This window comes from Jaminaea rosea (genome assembly GCF_003144245.1).
Source record: "Jaminaea rosea strain MCA 5214 unplaced genomic scaffold BDZ90scaffold_1, whole genome shotgun sequence".
Taxonomy (NCBI): domain Eukaryota; kingdom Fungi; phylum Basidiomycota; class Exobasidiomycetes; order Microstromatales; genus Jaminaea; species Jaminaea rosea.
This window is the reverse complement of record NW_020289975.1, coordinates 1,664,114-1,679,236: the sequence shown is the minus strand read 5'-3', so window position 1 is coordinate 1,679,236 and position 15,123 is coordinate 1,664,114. Positions and strand designations below refer to the sequence as shown.

The 15,123-nt window shown below is 58.6% G+C and overlaps 1 protein-coding gene across 1 annotated transcript; it reads right to left on the bottom strand.

Annotated features, from left to right (window-relative positions):
- Positions 1-25: 25 nt before the first annotated feature.
- BDZ90DRAFT_215482 (P-loop containing nucleoside triphosphate hydrolase protein) lies at positions 26-14,638 on the bottom strand (the record flags this gene model as incomplete). Its single annotated transcript, XM_025504233.1, has 1 exon — positions 26-14,638. A coding segment is annotated over one exon (14,613 nt), but the record flags the coding sequence as incomplete, so codon positions are not given.
- Positions 14,639-15,123: the final 485 nt, after the last annotated feature.

Below are 15,123 nucleotides of genomic sequence, written 5' to 3'. Positions count from 1 at the left end.
TCAACCTCTACATATCAACAAAGCGTCACTCCGCCTCCCTTATCTTCTCCGCCCACTGCCTCAGAGTTGTAGCTAGGACCTCAGGCAAGGCCTCTGCTTCCCTAAGCACGACGTAGTAGCTGAAAGGGAACGAATCGAGGTAGCGATCCATCTTGATCTCCATCTTGCCTGTAGCTGGATCGACCTCGTACTTGACCGAGGACATGGACAAGATCGAAGAGGATGCTGACGAGGATGACTTGCCCTGCTGGTCACCGCCCCCGCGCATTGAGTCGACGATGATGAAGACGATCATGACTCGCTGCTCGCTAGCACGACGAAGCAAGGAGCGCAGTTTCTCATGATCTTGGCACACTCCGTCTGAAATGATGATCTCGAGCTGCCAGAGATCAGCAGCTGAGCTGCCACTCGAGGTGCCGCGAGAGTCCCGCGCTTCTTGAAGCGATTCGAGCGTATGCTCCAGCAGCCGAGCGACATTGGTCCCTCTCTGCTCAAAGGAGAGCTGTTGCAAGACTGAAGAGCCGCTGTCTTCGCCGAATTGCCCATGTCCGAAAGGATGAAGCGTACGGACCGACTCGCCAAAGCGGCAGATACTGACATCTCCCACCTCGAGACGGCTCAGCGCCCCGGTTACGAGGGCGAGAGTCTGGTAGGCCAAGTGCACACTGTGATTATCGGCCATACTGCGACTGTCGTCCAGCGCAAGCAACACTTGGTACTCGCGCTTCGACGGCTTCGTCCTCCTGAGCCAGATCTTGTCCTTTGCGAAGTCTGACGCGATGAAGGGTACGATCTTGCGCATGTTGAGACGCTTGCCCGTTCGGAAGTCGCCATTCAGTCGAGCGGCCAGTGTGGGTGTGAGGATGAGCCTGAGTTGCTCGCAAAGGGCGAACGCAAGGTCTGAAGTCATGGCCGTGTAGGAGCGCCAGAGCTCGCCGGCTTTCGCTAGACGCTCCTCGTCGGTTGAGAGGTCACGGAAGTCGGCAAGGGCGGATTCGAGAGCTTCGTCCGCTTGTTGGCGCTCATCTTCAGGCAGAGGGTCGACCTGCTCCTCTTCGGCCTCTCCGTCGACTTGTCCAATAGAAGGAGACGACTCACGCTCCTCGTCAACGCCGAGCTGACGTGCTTGTCTGTCGATGTCATTGGGCATGAGAGCACCGCCAGGCTGCTGCTGTCGCTGAGAATCGTCCGACCTGCTCTGCTCCTGTTGCTGTTGCATACCCTCGTCCACATTAGGCAGCGGTGCTGGCTCAAGATGACCAAGAGGCTCCTGCATTGCCACGTCTTCCTCTTGTGCAGCTGGTTTCGCGTCTCCCTCTTGCTCGGCATCCTGCACCGACTTCTCGGGCATCTTCTGAGCAATCTCCTCGTCTTCGGCGGCGCCTAGAGCTTGCATCTCTGCATCATTATCGTTGGCAATGTGCTCGACTTCGCCGTCTTCAGGCATTGCTTCACCCTCGGGTTTGGCTTCTGGCTTCGACGTCTCATCAGCAGTAGCCTCTGCGATGGAGTCGAGGTTGCGCCGGAACTCTTTGAGGGCGTCGCCAAGGCTGCGAATCGGGTTAGCCTTGTTGTCTTCCTCTTCGGCACCCTCTTCGGCGGCCGTCTGCTGCTCGTCTTGAGCCTGCGTGTCAGCCCGTGCACCGCGAGCAGCGCTGGCTGAGGGATCATCGACCGCTTGCTCCTGGTCGCCAGTCTGCTGCTCATCTCGCTCGGCGGCCTCTTTGTTGTCAGACTGCCCTTGCGGCGCTGTTGGTCGCGACTGCCTAGCTTGACGACCTTGCTGGCCAGCAGAGCCTTGCGCTTGCTCGGCAGAGGCAGGTATGTCGCCCGCAGCTTGGCTGTCACCTGCTGGATCTGCGTCGTCGAGCATCGCGTCTTGCTCTTGATCCATCGCAGCACCGTCTTGGCCTTGAGCTCGAGGGAGATCGTCTTGCTCCTCCCCTTCCTCGTCTTGCAAATCGTCCGCATCCATCGCGTCTTCTCCGGCGTTCTTGGCTACTTCTGCTTCCTCATCAGCGGCCTCATCGCCCTGCTGCTGCTGCTCGCCCTGATCATTCAGCTTCTCAAGCTCTTCAGGAGCATCCGCAGGTAGGTCATCTTCCTGCCCCCCCTTGGCATCCTGCTGCTGCCCCTCCTCTGGCAGGTCGATGTCGCTGAGATTGTCCACTTCATCGTCGTCCTCATCGTCGTCACCACCTTCCTGGTCTGACATCTTGATGTCCTCATCAATGTCAAGCTTCTCGCTGTCATCGACCTGTTCATCAAGCTTGCGACCGGGACCTTGTTGCTCTTGACCGTCATCTTCCTCGGGAGCCAGCTCTTCGCCCTCTCCATCATCCTCTGGCTGCCCCTCGTCGCCCTCTTCACCCTCACTATCCTCACCATCCTGTTGCTGCTCGCCGCCTTCTTTGCGATCCGATGCCGACTCTTTCTGCGCTTTGTCATCCCGCTTGCCCTCGTCCTTGGCGACCGAATCTTCTTGCCCTTCCTTGCCGCCATCGAGGTCCTTGTTCGTCTCATCCTTGTCATCGCCCTGCTTCTGCTCTTCGTCCTGCTCTCCGCTCCAGACTTTCTCGTCGACTGCATTCGGGTCCAGTGGATCAACGTCGCCGACGTGCTCATCAGGATCTTCCTGCTCGCCGTCGTCCTTGTCTTCCTCCTCGGCGCCATCATCGCCTTCATCAGCGCTAATGTCCTCAAGGTCGCCACCGATGTCTTCTTGAGCCTCCTTGGCGCCCTTCTCCCTTTGTGTCTCGCCCTTCTCGCCCTCAGCATCATCGCCCTTTTCCAGCTCTTCAATGTTCTCATCGTCATCCACTTGATCAGTGATGTCTTGGGCGCCACTTCCATCGCCGAGCCCTGTGCCACCTTCGAGGTCCTGGCTATCAGTCCCCGCCTCAGCATCCTCTGAAGTGTCTTGAGCCGGCGGCTTGCAGAAGCCATAGAGAGCGAGCGAAGCGACGAGCGATGAAAGCAGGTAGGTGAGCTTGAGTATGCTACGCTGCCATGAGCGAGAGGCGTCGATGTGGGCTGAAAGGAGCCGACTGTAGTTGGCGACGAAAGGAGAGATGCGAGGAAGCTCGTTGAGGCCAGAGGAGCCAGGCGATGTCGCGATGGAGGAAAGGCAGCCCGCAATGCAGTCGGCGACCTCATCGTGACGAAGTTGGCGCTCAGCGGCCTGAAGCATCTGCCAATCTTCCACGATCGTCTTGTCGGGCAAATGATCGCCCTGCTCGGTGGCAGGAGTAGCAAGCTGCTGTACATCCTGAGCAATCACTAAGACAGAGCCAATGAGGCGGTCGCTGAGGGATGCTGGGTCGCCGCCGGCGCCATTGCTTTGAGGCTGGTGAGAGGACGTCGCTGGCAAAGCAGCGAGCTGTGAGGTAAGCCACTGGCTCGTTGGCACGCAAAGGGCCTTGACGGCAGCCTCTGCCCTTTCGAGCTTCCCTGCGATGCGCTCGAGGTCGCTGAATGACTGCTTGACAAGCTCATGCTCCGCCTTTGTCCAGAAGGCGCTGCACGAGCCGTTCAAAGCGCATGACAGCTTGGCGAGCTTATCTGCGTTACTCGAGAGCAGGCTCATCTCGTCGGCCAGTCCGTCTCGGAAGCTTTGCAGGCCTGCCATCTTGAAGGGCGAGAGCTGAATGTTGACCGCCGATTCGCAATGGATCTCACGGAGCGCAGCAGACGCCCGCCTCGACAGAGCTCCCAAGGCATCGACGTGGGCTGAAAGGTGAGCCGGACATGGCACAGCGACGGCGTCTGAACCAAGCACTGAGAGTCTAGCGACCGTGGCTTGCAGCTTAGCTCGAGAGTCGTGGAGCTTGGCAAGACGCGCTCGCTCCTTGAAGACGATACTCATGGCGTGCTCGCAATATGAGACACCTCGCTGCAGCTCTTGGATGGGAATGTCGCCATTCGCAGTGTGCAATGACTGCCTCATGCGGGGCAGAAGGGCCAGTAGGCGGTAGTAGTAGCTATTCAAGTCTTTCTCGGCCGGCTCGAGGAGACGTCGCTCGTAGACAGCCGCAAGATCTTGGTTGTGTGAGGCGACGTCCGCGTTGACAAAGGGCGTAAAGCCGATCCGGCGCAGCTCCTTCAGCAAGTCGGTCCAAGCCTTGCGCTTCTGGTTCGTCAAGTCCTTGATCGTCTTCTCGTTATCCTCCTTCGCAAGAGCCGGCGTCGCCTTGGCGAAGTTCTGCGACTCAGAAACGATGACCGTTGCGAGGCCGTCGATGGCTTCGTGATGAACGGCAGACAGTGCCGGGAGCAGGTGCCCATCCGTCTTCTTGGCCAAAATCTCGAGAGTGCGAGCAAGATTAACAAGATGCCGAGGTCGCTCTGCATCGCCTTGTGGTCCCGCGGGCAGCTGGGCAAGTGTCTTGCTGACCATTGACACGTCAAAGACGCCGTGCGAGAGACTTCGTTGAGCTGGCACAGTAAGATCCTCCGCCTGCTTTCTGATTTCAGAAGCTCCGGCCAGGATAGGGTCGACGGGCTGGCGCAGTACGTCACGAAATTGGCGTGTTGACTTGTGCAAGCGTCGGTGGGACTTCTGGGCGCTCTGCTTGAGCGCGTGGATGTTGACGTCCTTCCAGCTCGCGAGCTTGATGAAGTCGCGTATATCCTTCTCGATCTTGTTGCGCTGTCGGTCTAGCGTCTCGGCAATGGTAGCGCTGAATTGTCCGTAGAAGGCGACTACGTTCGCGAAGATGCGCCCAACTCTGTCAAGACCTTCTGTCTCTGTGCTCGGTGCATGAACGAAGAGTAGATCGAGGAACCCGCCAAACGCTCTGACGAGGTCCAGACGAGCGGCAAAGTCTCCGAGCGTGCTCGATCTCACGAACTCATCGAGGAGTGAGACGAGGGAGCGAAGGTGCTCCGCAGCAGCGCCATCTGCGACAGCTGACTGCATGCCTCGAACGGCGACCTCGTAGATACGGAACCACCAGATGCTGACCGACGCCTTGTAGTCTTGCGCTTGCGTTTCGAGCAACTTGGCCCAGCTGGAGAGCTCCAAGCGACGCCAGGCGATGATCTGATCTGAGATTCGAGTGCGATGAGCAGCGAGTGAGTTCGATGAATTGGCGTAGCCTTCCCAGTCCTGCGAGTGGACGAGGAGCTGTTCGAGCGCAGAGAGCACCTTGGCTACGGGGCTGGCCGAGTCGAGGGCAAGAATGGCGTCGCAGCGGTCGCGAATGTGCTGCAGCACCATCTGCTCCGGCCATTCCTCAACGAGTTCACTGAGTCGTGCGCGCATGGCCTCCACGATATTCGTCGCCTTGCTTGTCTCGTCTACGTTGGCATCCAGGTAGAAGTTGACTTCGGCTGCATTGCGGTGGCTGCTGCCGTCGTCAAGACCGGCTTCGCGAGCCAAGACGTGCAGCTGGAAGGCACCACTCTTCTTGTCGAGGTCCTCGCACATTGCACTGCCGTAAGAAGAGGTCATCAAGCTGCGTGCCAGTTGAAGTCGCATGCGATTGAGTGCGGTTGAGTCGAGACGGCCCTCCTGCTGAGTGGCCGCGAAGAGCTCGCAGTGAAGCTCCCAAAGCTGCTTTTGATATTCTGGGGCAAAGAAGAGCCCTTTTGATCCTGACGCTGATCCTTGGTCTGCGGCGTTCTGCTCATCGCGATCCATGATGTCGCCGTACTCTGGAAACATGCTCCTGAACTCGGCTTCGAGCAGCTCCTCATCGTCAGGAATATCAGCGTCAACATTGTTGCGCGATTTGAAGAGGCTGCTCTGCTCTTCAGCTGCTTTGCGCTCGTGCTCGCGGTCAGTTGTCCAGATGAAGAAGAGCTGGTCGTATGTGCGGCTGAGAATCTTGAGTACTGCGGGGAGCGTCCTTCCATTTTGAACTTCGCAGCTAACACTGGAAAGAACGGTCAAGAGCATCGGCACTGCCAGTGAGCCCTCACTCGATCCAGCTTTGACTCTGACGGGCAGCTCGGATGCCAAAAAGGCTTCACAAGCGCGCGTCGTAGGGAAGGCGACGAGTGCATCGACGAGCTTGGCGTGGCGCTGCTGCTTTGCAGGCGCATGACGGTGTTGCTCGCTCCAGAGCAAGGCACGGAAGCCGACCTGAAAGAGGTCGACGATCTTGACGATGGGCGAGCAGAGGTCAGCAAGGTCCGTGTACTCTTCGACGAGTGCGCGACGGAGGCTTTGCAGCGAGCGCTGGAGATGGTCTTCCCGCGCGATGACTTGGTCTTGCAGCCCTCCTGCGGCGATCAAGTTGCGAAGATCCGAGACCCTGTCCTTCGATATCGTCTGCGAGACGACCGACGCTACGGTGCGGAAAAGCTGGGCGAGGCGAGTCGCGTCGGGTCGACGATCGACGGCCGTCTTGCTCTGTGTTGAGCGCCATTCTTCTGTAGTCTTCTTGACCGCCTCTTGGATTGACGTTGCCATGGGACTCGATATGTGGCCGGTGACTTGCTTCTCGAAGTTGGTCCAGATGACTTCGTGCTCCACCAGGCCGTCGAGCTTGGATCGAGCCAACGACTCGCCGGTACGCATCAGAGCCAACGGATCCAGCGGCACATTGGGCACGTAGAGTCTCAGCATCTCCGAGGCAACGTCCAGGTAAGCTTGTCCAGTGGCGGCTACGTCGTCCTCAGAGGCGCCGCTCAGGGCGTCGAGAGCGCCTTGCAGCTGTGGCACGGCAGCGCAGACCTCATCGTGAGCGGATGAGCCAAGCTTGGTGGCAAGTAGTTTGACGAAGGCGATGAGCTCAACACGTAAAGCTCGATGACGAGTTGAGGTCGTCGTCGCGCGAGAAGCCATGACCAGTCGACCCATCTTGGCCGTGGTCTTGCGATGCCGGGCCAGGTGACTCATGTTGATTCGAGACCTGGTTGAAGGGAAGAGCGCCATATGGAGCAGGAATGGCTGAAGCAACTCGTCGACGTGCGACTGCGAGAGGAGCGGCGCTGTCCACAGAAAGCTGTCCTCGAGCGATGCCGCAGCGACTCTTCCTGATGATGCTTGCATGCTCCAGTCGAGAGCTCGGGCGGCAATCGCACAACGCACGGGGTAGGCTGCTTGTGTGAGGCTGTGCTTGTAGAGCTCTGTGCAGACGGACTGGTCGCTGACCGTGCCGGCAAATGTTCCGGAATGCAACTGGATGGCAGAAAGAAGCGGCACCTCCCACGATGATGTCACAGTTGTGCCTCTTGCTAGCATCGGCTGAGCTTGCAATTGCCGATTTACTCGATCAATCATGGCGAGCACGTCCGACTTCTGTGATGCAGTCCACGATTCGTTGCCTGACAAGCGCACTGTCGCTGCGAGGTCCACCGCAGACGAGACGAGCTCGGCATTGTGTTCGCTGCGCTGCACCTTGGAGAGAAGCACGTGAAGGAGCGAGGAGCCTTGAGCTGCCTCCGCAAAGGCAAGGGCAGGCATGCTGAGCTCCCATATCTCTCTCATAGCATGACCCGACGAGAGGTTGGCGGAGCGATGGCCCATCGAAGGCCATGAGCTTGCTGCTGTAGGCAGTAGAGCTGCTAGGCTACCCGCGTACTCTTGTACCTGGCCCATGACAATATGCGCCGTCGAGTGGTCGAATGCTGTTTGCTGCGAAAAGCTGTTGACGAGAAAGTAAAGCAGGCGAACCATCTCTCGCAGCGTTTCGAGGAGTTCGGGCGTTGCCTCATTGCTGAAGACGAGCTGGCTTGTGAGTTTCTGAGCATGCCCAGCAAATGCGAGGATCTGTCCAATCTCTCGACCGTCGTCGCCGTCATGACTCTTCGTCCGCTTGTCAGAGAGGGCGAGCATGGCGTAGCGCTCGAGAACGGATCGTCCTGATGTTACCGACGTAGAATCAGCCGCTTTGCGAGCTGCGTGAAGCAGTCGTAGCAGATGAAGAGCAGAGGCGGCGACGTCGAGCCCTAGCCTAAAGAGGGGCATCCTTTCGAGCTTGTCGTCCCAGCAGTTGGGGTTCACGCCGAGATCGAGCGACTGCTGGGCGACGAAAGCCTCGAGGTCTTGGTGGGCCTGATTCCACTCTACTCTTGGACGCGTAGCTGCGTGATCGACGCCAACCCTTCGCAGAAAGGTCTGCAGCTGGACAATGTCGTCTTGAGAGGTAGCAGTAGCCAGGCGTGAGAAGAGACCGACCGACTTGGAGGGTAGAGTGGCAAAGGCAAATTTCTCAAACACGTCGCTGTACTCTGCCGAGCTGTACAGGATGAGCTCACCCATCGCTAGATCCGTATCATAACGCGACGAAAGCACGGGCGCAGCTCCGGTCGACGAGAAGGCGTTAAGACCGCTGAGAAGAGCAGCATCCTGCGTTGGAAGAGGCGGCAGCGAAATCTCCAGTCCTCTATTGCGCATCGCACGACTGAGTTCGCCATGCTGCGGGTCAATGGCCATGAAAAGCCTGAAGTTGGCGTGAGGTCGAACGACGGGGATCTCGCCGTCAACCACACCACGTTCGCTTAGCACAAGGGCTCCTCCTGGCTCGAAGAGCGAGTTGAGTCGGTCGAGCACTGAAGCAGAGCAAAGATTGGCGTCGTCCAGCAGCAGCCACGAGCCATTCTTCATCGCTCGAAGCAGCGGGCCGTCGTTCCACTCGAAACGCCCGGCAGCGCTCTGGTGGGTAGGGTCACTGGAAGCAAGGGCATCGTGCAGCATGACAAAGGCTTGAGACTGCTCAGACGAGAGCGCGTTGGAGCTGCTGATAGCGCTGAGCGATTTGAGGACAGCTTGAAGATGCTGGTCAGCCCATCGGTCTCCTGTGAGAGCCGATAGTCCCTGCTGAATTGCATCCTCGGCAACGGCCAGCTGCTCGTAGACGGCTCCGAGACGCCGAAGCGCGCCGACCTTTAGCTCTCCAACAAGCCTCTTGGCAGCTTGCAGATGCTGCCGTGTCTTGCCATGCGGGTCCATCTGCTCGAAGGTGCCAAGCACATCCATCGTATCGACGCCGCTGTTCATTCGGACTTCCTCGAGAGGAGCGCCCACAAATGAGGCTAGCATGCGGACGAGGCTAGTCTTCCCACACGCGCTCGAGCCAACGAGGATCGACATCCACTGCAGGCGAACACAATCTGCGAGAGCTTCGAGAGCGGGTAGATGGCCGGGCAACACGGCGAGATCGATGTCGCTCGTGCTTCCCGTGGGATGGCGCGGCAACAGAGCGTGACCGAATTGGACGTGGCGAGATGACAGCGTCGGCCATGGACGGGCATCTGGGTTAACCTTCGTGCCGAAGATGCTCTCATAGAGGGCTGCTGCTGCTTGACGATCGCTCTTTGAGCGGAAACGTTGAATGTAGAGAGCAGCGAGGTGGTCGATAGGCTGGTGAGTCCAGTTGAGGCCCAGATCTGAGTGAATCATAGCCAGCCAACGAAGCAGATCTCGCAAGTTGAACTCCCACGGCGCTCCCTGACGCCCAAAGGAGTGCTTGACCATCACCTCGTTGTGCAGCTCGGCATTGAAGCGGATCATCTTCACGAGCTCCTCGTGCGCAAAAGTAGGGTAGAGGTGCTTGCAGATAGCCAGAATGTCATCAGCGCGCAGCTCCTCGACGAAGACCTTGGTGAAGCGATTGAGGAAGGACTTAGGCAGTCCTTTTCTCCCCCCTCCTTGCTGGTGAGGGTTCTGTGCTGCGAAGAGTCGAAAGTCCGGGTGCTTGTCAAAGGCACGGCCCAGCTCAGGGATGTATACGGACCCGCGATGGTCAAGGCAAGAGTTGAGCCCTTCGAGTACAGACTGGCTGGCCAAATTCATCTCGTCGAGCAGCACCCACTCGCCACTCTGCATCGCTCGGAGGAAAGCGGCATCCTTCCATGCAAACTCGCCTGGCCCGCCCCCTTCAACGGGCAGGTCAGCACCAAAGAGATCGCCCAGCTCGGTCTGATCGGACAGATTGATGCGGGTGAGAGCATTGCCTGAGGCTGCGGCAAGGGCGCCGATGAGTGAAGTCTTGCCTGCGCCAGGGCTGCCCTCGAGGAGAATGGCCTTGTTCGGGATATGGAGGGCGCGGAGCACTTTGAGCGCATTCGAGGCTGACGTGGACGCTTCGAAGCTGAAAGTCGCTGACGTGTCCATAAGGGGCCCTCGTGCGATGTGGAAAGGGCCGATGCCGAATGTCGTGGGCGTAGCAGCGAGGACCGGCTCTGCGATTGGGGAGACGCCACCTGTCCAGGAGCGGATTTGCTCCAAGCAGTGCTGGCGAAGTACTTTGAGTCCTGTGGTCGTCATCGCCATAGTCGAGGACGTGGTGCCAACCCCGTCGACGAAGGCAAGCATCGCGCCATGGGCGTAAGCTGTGGATGCGTCCAGCGAGCCGGAAACGACCGCATTACGGATGAATGCAACCCAAGCAAGCAAGTCTCGAAGGCCGATCCCAGCCTGCTCCTTGCCGCCCACCTGGCTTGCATACCAGTCGGCAAATTCAAGAATACGGCGGCCCCAGTCACGCAGCGCCTCCGCTTGATCCGCCCACTTAGCCTCAAAGATGGCCAGGATATCTTCACGATCGTCCACCTGCGGCACCCAAATCTCAGTGAAACGATTGCGCAACGCGGGGCTCAGTTCCTTCTTGCCGTAGTCTCCGCCGGGATTCATCGTCGCGACGACCTCAAAGCCGTCCGCTGCCGTGATCTGCGCCGCATCGAGGCCTTCGCTGCTCTTGGTCGAAACCGAGCTCTTCTCAGCGAGGACAAGGGTGCGACCAGGCTCCAAGACACTATTCAGGCGTTCGAGAACGCTGTCCTCGGCGAGGGAGATTTCGTCGAGTAGGAGATGCTCTCCGCCTCGCATAGCTTCGACGAGGGGGCCGTCTCGCCATTCGAAGAGGGCGCTGGCTTGGTTGATTTGCTGGATGGCGGAGGCGAGGCGCTGCTTGACGATTTCATCGGAGGTACGCTGCGCCGCCTTGGATACGGCGATAGCTACCGTCTCGAGATCGCTGTCATCGGCCGGCATGTTGTCGGCGTCTGCCAGCTCTGCGAGAACCTCCAGCCCTTGAGCTCGAGCTTGAGCCTGAAGCGCACCGCGATTGCGCAGAGGACGTTGTCCGCCGAGGAGGTCCGCAGTGTCGGTATTCTGGTGGCAGCTGACGCTATGCAGGCGATGCCCAAAGGCCTTGGCGACGATCTCGCATGCTGACGTCTTGCCAGCACCGGTCTCGCCTACGAGAAGGACTGGCTCATTGTACTTGAGTGCCAGAGCGACCAGGCAAAGCAAGCGTGACATGGCCGCTGTCCAAACGATTCCACTCTCGTCGCACGCAGAGACGATGGCCTCAACGACATCTGCGCCAATGTGATCCGACGCTGCCTTCCTACCTTTGCCCTTGAGATTGTACAGGCTAGCCTCATCGATCTTGACATTCATGATGCCCTCGATGACCTCCTTGACAATCGCCTTATCATCGCTTCGTCTAGCTCGTTCTGCAATGAGCATGTACCCATTCTCAGCCAGCTGCTGATATCCCGTGGCCTCACGCTGTCCCCATCTGAACAGGTCTCGCAGCGTCACGAAGGCCTGCTTGGTATCGAAAACTCGACCCGCTTGCCGGCGAGTCTGCAGCTCCACGAACACCGATACCACTTTTGACGCGTAGCTCGGCGGGATTGAGCAGCGATTGGTAAGGATGGTCTCCAGCTCAGGGCGAGGCACGTCATCGAAGTGCAGCTCGAGAAAGCGGTTTCGGAAGGCTCGACTGAGCACCTTGCGCCCAGCGTACACACCTGGCGGATTCTGTGTGGCAAAGAGCATGAAGCTCGGGTGTGGGCGTACGACTTCTCCGGTCTCTGGGATGATGAGCTCGCGATTGTCGTCTAGCAGGCGATTCAGCGCTTCCAATACGTCTGTAGGTGCGAGATTGAGCTCGTCGAGCACAATCCAGTCGCCGCGGCGGAGGGCTTTGACTAGGAGGCCTTCGTGGAAGACGAGGCGGCCGCTGTCTGGGTCAGACGCATAGGAACCAAGGTACTCTTGGATGTCCGTGTGCTCGTGGTTGTTGATGCGGACGAAGCGATGTCCCGTGCGTCTGGCAAGGTACTCGACTGAGCTGGTCTTACCTGCGGAAGTTGGACCTTGGATCAGGACGGGACTCTTGCGGGCTAGAATGGCTCGAGCGAGACCGACCAGCTTGGCCTGAACGGATGGCGTCAAAATGTAGTCTTCAGCAGCTTCGAGGGGTTGCGATCCAGTCTGAAGCCAGAAGGGGCTGACATGCACATACTCTGCAGAACCTTTGGGACGAGGCGGCACGAAGGTGGCCGCTTGCTTAGCGTTGCGAGCTCTTCCGATGAAGGATCGGTCGAGAATTTCCTTGACGACCTTTGCACTCTTGTCGTCGAGTAGCATCGTAAAAGCCATGACAAAGCCCTCCCAGAGCGCTCGTCGCAGGCCGAAGGCAGCGCACTGGTCCGCAGCGAAAGTGAGAGATCGAGCAAGAGTACGAATGGAGTAGTGCGGGCGTTGATTGGCACCATCGGCAAGCTGGTGATCATTGGCCAGCTTCCTGATTTCCGTGTAGCACTCCGCGGCATCCATGACCGCCGAACGATCGCTAGCAGCGAGGTGGCCGATGTACTTCTCGACGATCGCAATGAGAGCCTCGCGATCACTGTCCGGGCTCTGTACATAGAGCTCAGTAAAGCGGCTACGCAGGTTGACAGGCAGATCCTTTTTGCCTACATCCGTCGCCGGGTTCATGCAGGCGAAAAGCCGGAAGTCAGGGTGACGTGGGATGGGCTCAATGTCGCCTCGCTCGAAGAGGGTCACACTGCTGTCGGGCGAGTTGAGTACGCTTGCAAGAGAGTCGAGCGTCTCTGAGGCTGCCAGGTTGATCTCGTCGAGAAGGACCCATGATCCCTCGCGCAGGGCTTTGACTAGTGGACCTTCATCGAAGGAGAAGACGAAGTTGCGGCGCTTCGAGGCGTGTTGAGCGGCAAAATCGTGGACTCGCTCGGCGAACGAAGCCCACGACGCGTTGAGCACTGCTTCCCGTTGATGCTCTTGGTCTTCAGACGGTGTACCAGGGGTCGGTCCACGCTCTGTCCTTCTCTTCTTGGTCGTCGTTGTCCCAGCCGCAGCTGCCTCTGCGCCCTCGCTTGATGCTACGAGCTTGCTCTTGCGATCCTTTCGCTCTTCAGCCATGCGAATGCTCTCTTTCCACAGTGTGACCAGGCGAGGCCACTTGCCCCCTTGCAGCGCCTTGCGCTCTGTCTCAACAAATCGCGCATTTCTCTTCGAGGAGAAGGTTGTCTCGAAGAGGTCGAACCACGCATTATGCAACTCGGTCGCAGGGATACGAGGCTCTACAGGCTTGAAGGACCCGAGAAGGTCGGACGCCTCAGTCTGCTGCGAGAGATTGAGCGCGATCATATCGCGACCAAGCAAAGATGCAAGGTGCTGCACTGTAGTCGTCTTTCCTGTACCTGTTTCGCCCACCAGAAGCACAGGCTCCTTCATGGCGACGCTAGCTGCGATGCGCTCGAGGAGCTGAGCGGCTGGTCGCGTCATGGCGAACGTGCGAGAGACTGACGCATGCGAGCTTATTTTGCGCCTGGACAGGTCCATACGACCGACTCTCACTGTAGCTTGATCGCTCTCACTGAATGCCAAGCCACCCCTAATTGCAACGTCTGGTGTCTTCTCGTTAAGCAGCCACAATCCCCGCTCTGCATCCAGGCCGAGCGCCGACGCCAGCGCAGCCAGGCAAGGGTGAGGTGAAGCCACTCCGGTAGAGGTTGTGATGACGAGAGACTGCAAGTTGCCCAAGAAGATCTCAGCTCCCTCAACGAAAGCGCGCTCAACCTTGCGCTGATCGGAGAAGAGAGCGTGGCTACTGCTGGTCGGGTCTGCAAAAGCTTCGACTCGGCGGCACCACTTGATCAGGTCTCGCAACGTAGGGACACGTGTGGCGGCTGAGCGCCCCTTTGACTGGCCACCACTGCCGCTCGCTGTTCGGACTACCGACGTCCATGCTTCGATGAGGGTGCTCAAGGCCTCGCCATCAGCGATTGCTGCCAGCTTTACGAAGGTCCCTGCGAGTATCTCGTGCACGTCCGACGTCTCCAGAGACGGCAAGAAGAGAGAGATCCAATGCTTATTGCCGAGGAAAGAAGGCGGAGGGAACAAAGATCGTCCGAGACGATTCTTCGACGGTGTAGTAGAACGAAGGGCAAAGAGGCGGAAGGACGATCCAGCCTTGACCTTGCCTCTCGGCCCGAGCGAGAGCTCTGGTGTTGCTCCGAGGGTCTTGTAGGGGCCGAGAGCCTCAACGAGGGGCTTGATGACGCTGAGCACCTCGCTCGTCGCCTTGTCGATGTCCTTGAGGACGAGCCATTTCCCATATCGCACAGCTCGCGTGAGGGCGCCCTCTACCCACTCGAAGGTACCAGGTTTGCGAGACGATGAGGTGTAACTGCCCAGAAGTGACTTGGCGTCGAGTGACGAATGGTCTCCCAGCTGCAGCGTCACGACGGGAAGGTCCGCCGACTTGCCGGCTGCTGGATGTAGAAGCGAGCAGAGGTGTGAGACGAGGGAGGTCTTTCCTGATGATGGCGGACCCGTGATTAGAACAGGCAAGCTTTGCTCGAGGGCTTGCGCGATGCAATTGATTGTTGGCTCCTGGCCAGGAGTTACAACGAAGCGCTGCGATGAAGGCGGGCGCTGCGCCCGGTCTGGTTGAAAATGAAGTACGCCCGCAATGTCTCTCACAGAGTGATGAAGATGATGAGACGTGACGAGGCCTATCGAGCTTTCGTAGTATGGTGTTGGCCCTCTGGCCAACGCCTTGACGCCAATTTTTCTCCTCTTCTCCAGTACTGGAAGGATCCAGACGTCGACGATCTCATTCTCTGCTCCTACTAGAGAAGCGTCAACCTCGTCCGTCTCTGGCTCAAGAGCGTAGCCAAGAAGTGCTTTGCCGTCGTCGGATAGCTTTGGCAGTGCAGGCCTTCCCACGAATCTAGTCTCGAGCTCCTTGCGCTGCGCCTCTGAGATCGAGGTGAGCCCTGCGAGGGCTTGAACAGCGAGTAATCTTGTCGAATGATCGTAATCGTCTCTACCAGAAAAGACGGAATGCAAGAATGCGTTTGGCAGCTGTTCGCTCAGAACGTCGGCGAGAGGAGGCGCCGCATGAAGGAGGC